Below are 7,500 nucleotides of genomic sequence, written 5' to 3'. Positions count from 1 at the left end.
TGTAGAGTTTGGGGTGTGTCCTGGTGTAGAGTGTGGGGTGTGTACCCTGGTGTAGAGTGTGGGGTGTACCCTGGTGTAGAGTGTGGGGTGTACACTGGTATAGAGTGTGTGGTGTGTACCCTGGTGTAGAGTGTGGGGTGTGTACCCTGGTGTAGAGTGTGGGGTGTGTACCCTGGTGTAGAGTGTGTGGTGTGTACCCTGGTGTAGAGTGTAGGGTGTACCCTGGTGTAGAGTGTGGGGTGTGTCCTGGTGTAGAGTGTGGGGTGTGTCCTGGTGTAGAGTGTGGGGTGTGTACCCTGGTGTAGAGTGTGGGGTGTGTCCTGGTGTAGAGTGTGGGGTGTGTACCCTGGTGTAGAGTGTGGGGTGTACCCTGGTGTAGAGTGTGGGGTGTACACTGGTATAGAGTGTGTGGTGTGTACCCTGGTGTAGAGTGTGGGGTGTGTACCCTGGTGTAGAGTGTGGGGTGTACACTGGTATAGAGTGTGTGGTGTGTACCCTGGTGTAGAGTGTGGGGTGTGTACCCTGGTGTAGAGTGTGGGGTGTACCCTGGTGTAGAGTGTGGGGTGTGTACCCTGGTGTAGAGTGTGTGGTGTGTACCCTGGTGTAGAGTGTGTGGTGTGTACCCTGGTGTAGTGTGGGGTGTATCCTGGTGTAGAGTGTAGGGCGTACCCTGGTGTAGAGTGTGGGGTGTACCCTGGTGTAGAGTGTGGGGTGTGTACCCTGGTGTAGTGTGGGGTGTATCCTGGTGTAGAGTGTAGGGCGTACCCTGGTGTAGAGTGTGGGGTGTGTACCCTGGTGTAGTGTGTGGGGTGTGTCCTGGTGTAGAGTGTGGGGTGTGTACCCTGGTGTAGAGTGTGGGGTGTGTCCTGGTGTAGAGTGTGGGGTGTGTACCCTGGTGTAGAGTGTGGGGTGTACCCTGGTGTAGAGTGTGGGGTGTACACTGGTATAGAGTGTGTGGTGTGTACCCTGGTGTAGAGTGTGGGGTGTGTACCCTGGTGTAGAGTGTGGGGTGTACACTGGTATAGAGTGTGTGGTGTGTACCCTGGTGTAGAGTGTGGGGTGTACCCTGGTGTAGAGTGTGTGGTGTGTACCCTGGTGTAGAGTGTGTGGTGTGTACCCTGGTGTAGAGTGTGTGGTGTGTACCCTGGTGTAGAGTGTGGGGCCAGAGATTTCCCCTCTCCCTCCAAGTGCATTGTGCAGCCTTCATCTATACCAGGGGTACTCAAATAGAAATGATGACGGGCCACATTTTATTTTTTCAATCACTGAAGGGACCTGTTATTTGGGGGGGGGGGGGGGACGTAAACTGTCGAATGTAAACTGTCGACGGGGGGGGGAGGTGGCGAATGCATTTGGGCGTCTGCTACCTGTTAGTTGTTGCCATAGAGGCAATCCCCAGTATCGTCTTGAGATTGCGGTGCGCGATTTCAAAATAAGAGCGGATAGCGCAATTGAAAAAAAAGATTCCTAAAAAAAAAAACCCTTTTCAAAACCCGCGGGCCGCTATTTGAGTATGGGGGATCTATGCTATTTAGTCCAATTCTCACATGTTAAAAAAGAGGCACTAATACAACAGTGGTACTTTACCGGTTGAAGCTAGAAAGAGCTGATTATTATTTATTCACCATTCCATTCCACAGCATCTCCCTTGTGAACACACACGCACATGCGTGTGCCCATAACCTAAGTACCACAAAGTGCCCCAATGCAGCAGTTCAATTAGTGGACGCAAATACCTGGAGTGAAGAACTACACATGCCTTCTGTCCATTAGAGAGCTAATGCTTCTGTGACATAAAGGCTCTAAAAGCAGGAACCTTTGTAGCCAGAGGCAGAACACAATGATTTAAGCAGCATTCATCTAACAGGCAAAGCAGTTATCAATGTTTCGTCCCCTTTCTGTACCACCCCAATTCCCAATTTTTTATTTCAATTCCATCATTACCTTCTGCTTAAAAATGTTGCATTTGAACTCAAAAATGTTGCAATGAAACTCTCTTCCCTACAAATGTTCACAGCATTTTTGTCATTAGCAATCAAAACACTCAAGAAGGTGAGCTGACATCATACCATAACGCCCTACAGTGACTCTGGTAATGTATGATCAGTGTTGGGAACATTACTTTAAAAAAGTAATTAGTTATAGTTACTCACTACTTTTTCAAAAAAGTAACTGAGTTAGTAACTGAATTACTCTATAATAAAAGTAACTCGTTTTCACAGTCAGTTGTAATGAGTAGATCAGAAAGGTGTTTAACTTTTGATATTTATTGCACATCAACAGACCAGTGCAGGATAAAATCCTTTAAAATCCAAAATCTTTGTTAAAAAGATTTGTTTGTTACACTATATAAAGTGCATTTACATCTATCAAATGAAATAAAATTATCTCAATCTGAGTCAACTGGTTTGTTAACAACAGAAGTAAACTTAACAATAAAACCTCTATTCTTAATTAAATAAATCAAATACCCAGTCTGGTAGACATTCAGGAACTTCAAGTATTTTCTTAAATAATGTTTATTTCGCCACCTTTAAAATGTTAATTTTTCTTCGGCTTGCTCCTGACTCGCCATTTCTGCCTCTTCTCCGTTTGTGTCGTGTGTCACTGGTGTGCTTCGGCACGTGTGTAAAAACACTGGCTCTGATTGGTTACCATAACGCTGCCTTAGCCAATCGCTTTCTGACTTGTTAAGTTAAACAGGTGTTACACCGAGAACTGTGACCTATCGAGATCTGTTACTCCTCACTAGTCTGGGCAGGGGTCCGCTCACATTACTGTTAGTATATCAATATATAGTAACTCACCGCTTTTAATGACCAGTAATGTCAACAGCGTGGTAACGACAGGAAAAGTAATTATACTATCCCGTTACTGACAAAATGACGCCGTTACCTAATGCCGTTATTTTTAACGGCGTTATTCGCAACACTGTGTATGATACACTTACATAACCACTGGTCATCTACAGACTTAGTGAAGCAGAGGGACTAATTGAATTAGACTGTAGGGGTGAGCTTGGGCATTGAGGGATGTGGAGCAATTGCTGTAAAATGAGATCCATCTGAATGTTAATGGCACGGTAATTCTGAGGAGGTTTGTGGACCAGGAGGTAGACAGGTCTTTTAGTGAGTGTGTCCCTGTGCAGACAGAGAGCAGGCCATCTTGGAGGCAAACGTGTGCTGTGACCACCAGACCAAAGAGCTAGTTCTCGGGTATGACAGCCAGTACACACCTTCACCCATCTGACTGACAGTTCCCATTAGACAGCTCTCTCTTTCAGGATATGTCTGCGTGGCACTGAGCATATCCTGCGTGCCTCTCACTTCTCCACCTTCGTCCGCGGTCACACCCGATACTCCTCTCTGAGGAGTTCACCCGGGCTTTGCACCATGCCCTCACAGCCGTGGTGCTCACCAAAAAGAAGAGAGAATGAAATGTGGCCCTGTCAGTGAGGTCTCTCAATTTCTCAGCAGGGTAGGAACAATAAACATCTTTCTTTATGCTCCGTTTCCGAAACTTAAAACGTTTAAACTAAATCATGTCAGGATTAATCCATGATTTTGTAGAGGATCTACTTAGTCCTCTGTAAGCTTGAAAAACCTCTGACAGATGAAGAAAGAGGCAAGAAAGGGGACAGAGCGTCCTGAGAGGTTCTGAGCTGTGTGGCTTTGCCTCCTTCAGCTGTCCACTGAGGCCTCCAACGATCAAATCCATTAGCTAACTGACATAATGTGTGACCAGACTGTGACGAGTCAATCTCAGCCTTTCTCCCAATGGGCCTAATGGAATTTCTACTACTCTCAATATGCTGCATTATGCTAGTGTGCGCCACTGGGTAGCGTAGCAAACAGAAAAACCTTCTCCATGGCTGGTTTGATGAACAATGTGTTGGAGCAGTGGTTCTCAAACGTTTGGACCATGGTGGAGGTTTTGTCAGGAGGCTGTTTTAAATAGTAATGTTGTCTACTACCTTGACAACACGGCAGAAAAAAAAGATTTTGCTGCTTTTTAAGAACATGTCAGGATGTGTGACTATGCTGTGAGTGTCCTGTAATCATGAAAGGAGACTTATCAGGTTATTAAAAGCTGGAAGGGGAAGACTAGGAGAAGCGCTTCTATGCCAGGAACCACTAAACCATTGTGGTGATATTTACAATTAGAAATGATGTGGTTTGACCCATTGGAACACTCAGGAAGAACAGGAAGTGCCCCGTGACCTGTCAGACGTGAGGAAGGGAAGAAGGGGCGTGGCCAACAGATGGCCGCCTTTTCTCTCACTGGGGGAACAAGTTGAAACGGCAGTTTATCGCTGGCATGGGTACGTAGGGCCACGTAGGAAGTCAGGGCAGCCTGAAAAAATATCTGCAGCACATTGGCACGCTGGGTGGGGCGTGGTCAGTGGGTGGAAAAGACCCTTAGATCCACAGGGGTGAATAGATCTGCAGCAAGGTTTATAAATGTGTGTACTTTGCTCTTTAATTTAACCTTGGCGTCCTCCTCTTTGCAGCAGATCTCATGCAAGATTCATGCTGCTTCCTCACTCTGTTTATCTGACACCTGTCAGATCATACGACTTCAGATTTAGACTGCACGTCTGAACCGTGAAAGCAAAGAGCCTTAGTTAAGTTTATCTACTAAAACCAAAGGAAATGTAACATGTTTGTAGCACATTCACAAAACACTCACTAAAACTCGCAATTAAGTTTACATTCAGACTGTACAAATGATATTTGCACTGTAATCTGTACACGAACATCTAATATGTCCTTTTGATACCACTTTGAGGATCACAGTGCAGGCACATTAAGCTTTATTTTTATACTCAGCACTTTTGATGCCTCCCTGCTGCACTCGAACAGAATGCCATTACATAAAAACTACCTCTCTTTCGACCTCCCTTAGAGAGGTTTACTCAAGAATATGTGCCCTCTTTCCAGAAGCACAGATCGCTGACAAGCTGCCATATTCCTCTTACTATTATTAAAGCTCTGGAAGGAAACAGAAGAAGTCGATTTGCAATTGCTGCCATCTATTGTGAAGCACTTACTTATTGCCATGTGACAATTACGTACCTAGTGGTTTAATCATGGTGTCTAAGTTGACATTAAAAACAAAATTACAAGCACAGGCATTTATCAAGAGGGTAATTCCTGCATGGGTGGGATGTCAAGCTTTTTGCAAACATTGAGTTATTTGCGCAATATTAAAGCTCTGCATTAGGATTCTTACCCAGTCCCCCGGCGACAATCACGCGTCCTCCGAGACAGCCAGCCACAAAGTCTGCCCTCTTCTCCCTCATCCGAGAACCCCACGTGGGTTTCAGCCAGATGCCTAAACAGTATGGGACAAGGGCAAAGGTCAAATGCTATGAGAGGAGCGATGGCTAAAGGGGGCCCCCAACAACTTAAATATTCTTTATTTGCAACGTCCCTCGGGCAAGATGGCCGGGGTCCGTTTTGATAAAATGTGCCATGGTTTTAGCCGACAATCGGGGGAAATCTTTGCTGGCTCACACAAGTGTGTGTGTGTGTGTGTGTGTGTGTGTGTGTGTGTGTGTGTGTGTGTGTGTGTGTGTGTGTGTGTGTGTGTTCTGCGGAATGACCTCGTAATGACTGTAATAAAGGAAAACAAGCAAGAGAGGTGGAAAGGAGCCTGCCGCAGGGTCTTCTGTTCTCTCACCCATCGAGTCCATCCAGGACACAGAAGATCTCTGTGCAGCGCTGTCTGCCCACACGTCTGTCTGTCCGTCTGTCTGTCTGCCTGTCTGTCTGTCAGGTGTAGTCTGAGGCTTCAATATGAGACGGCCTTTGGCACTGACACCATACTGTCACTTGATTCTAATTGGCTAACGCCCACTAAGTTCCACTATGTCTTTTTCTCTGTGAGGGACACTTCTTCTGTCCAGATGGGGACATTTCCTCTGCATGTATCTTTCTCCAGTGTCAGCTGACATGTATCCATTTTGGATGTCTAACCCATCTCTCTACCATCTATAAAAGCCTCTTCCTGTGTTACTGTCTCCCACATTAGATAGAAGAGGAACACCTGGGATCTCACTTATATACAACAGTCAACAAAACCTTTTCAGATGCTGCCTGCCTCAAAACATTAAACAACTTAGATCTGGAACATCTTTCCTGTCTCTCTCCCTCTTCCACTCCTCTTCTTTGCCTGTCTCTCTCTAGGTTTGCAATGAAAGCCTGTTTAACATTCCACCTCCTCTCTATGGTAACAGGAGAAACAGGGATTGATGTGCTTCACATGGGTGTGATGAGTCAACAGCCCACTGAGACAAGACCCCTGGCAGACAGCGCATTCTGGGGACCCATGCTGTGTTCAGAGTCTCTCTCCCTACGTCTTTTTCTAGCTGTCTCTCTGTCTCTGTCCCTCATTGGAAATCTTTCAAATGCAGTTGTTCTGAAAAAAAAACATAAAGGATTCTGCAAATGGTCATGCTCAATTACAAAACTAATTGTTCTTGATGCAAAAGCTCTTAGTGGTAATTGTTGCTGGGTGTTTCACCTCTGTAAGGCACCAGCCCATGGGCACCATGGCCAGTGAAGAAAAGACTCAAAGGTTCCTAATCACAAGCTAAATGCTCCTCTCTGGGTTCCATCTCAGTGGCCAAGGGCTATTAACAACTTCCGTGATTCAATTCAAATTCTTTCTGAGCCTACAGGCAGTTCCACTCATTACCACATGGCTTGAAACACACTCCTCGAGGTGATGGAGCTCACTGCACCCACAACGCCCTCCACACGCGACATTATGCAGCGTAATCCACTATGCATGTAGATTATACAGTGTGTGTGGGGGACATGAATGACTGTGGACAAGGTTGCAACTACATACTTTCTGAGGTGTATGCAAACATACTGTCGGCGCCCCCCGCACTCCACCCCCCACCCCCACCAACTCGACAAATAATTTTCCAGCATCAATTTGGCGCCCCCTCTAGTGCAGCGCCCCTATGGGTCGCATACGCTGCATACCCCCTTTTTGGGCCACTGACTGGAAATGTATTCATAATAGTACGAACGCAATTAATAACAAATATTTAATTCCTAACTTCGTTATGGAATATGTGATGTCTTAATCTGTTACCAATTCACTGTATTTATAAAAGCTTGTAATTAATAATTAAAGGCTGTAATGAATTCTGAGATTAACTATGACGTATAAATAAAGCCCCTCTACTTTTAACTCTGAGTTAAAGAGGACTAGACAGTCTCATCTTTACAATTATTATCAGAAATATCAACAATGACTTCACTCCATCACAGCTGACGAGACAACGGCAGAGTCATTTTCAAACAGGAGCCGTTGGAGTGCGCCTATTCAGTCAAGTAACAATACACACCACTTTCACGTCAAATGAAACATCCATTTCTCTTACACCTAGAATCAAGTGTTCTACAGTACTTTTAGCATTGAACTCTTCATGTCTATGAATCCCATGAATCAGTTGTTATTGTCAAATATGTTTATTTGTAAAGC

The 7,500-nt window shown here is 45.3% G+C and overlaps 1 protein-coding gene across 1 annotated transcript in view; it reads right to left on the bottom strand.

Moving 5' to 3' along the window:
* Positions 1 to 7,500, bottom strand: part of LOC143485267 (kelch domain-containing protein 8B-like) — a 29,983-nt gene that overhangs the window by 5,866 nt on the left and 16,617 nt on the right. The window contains exon 5 of the mRNA XM_076984639.1: positions 5,233 to 5,334. Within this exon, the coding sequence (XP_076840754.1) occupies positions 5,233 to 5,334 (102 nt within the window). The remainder of the gene's footprint in view (positions 1 to 5,232; positions 5,335 to 7,500) is intronic.

Source organism: Brachyhypopomus gauderio, chromosome 21 (genome assembly GCF_052324685.1).
Source record: "Brachyhypopomus gauderio isolate BG-103 chromosome 21, BGAUD_0.2, whole genome shotgun sequence".
Taxonomy (NCBI): Eukaryota; Metazoa; Chordata; class Actinopteri; order Gymnotiformes; family Hypopomidae; genus Brachyhypopomus; species Brachyhypopomus gauderio.
This window is presented reverse-complemented; position numbering and strand designations above follow the sequence as displayed.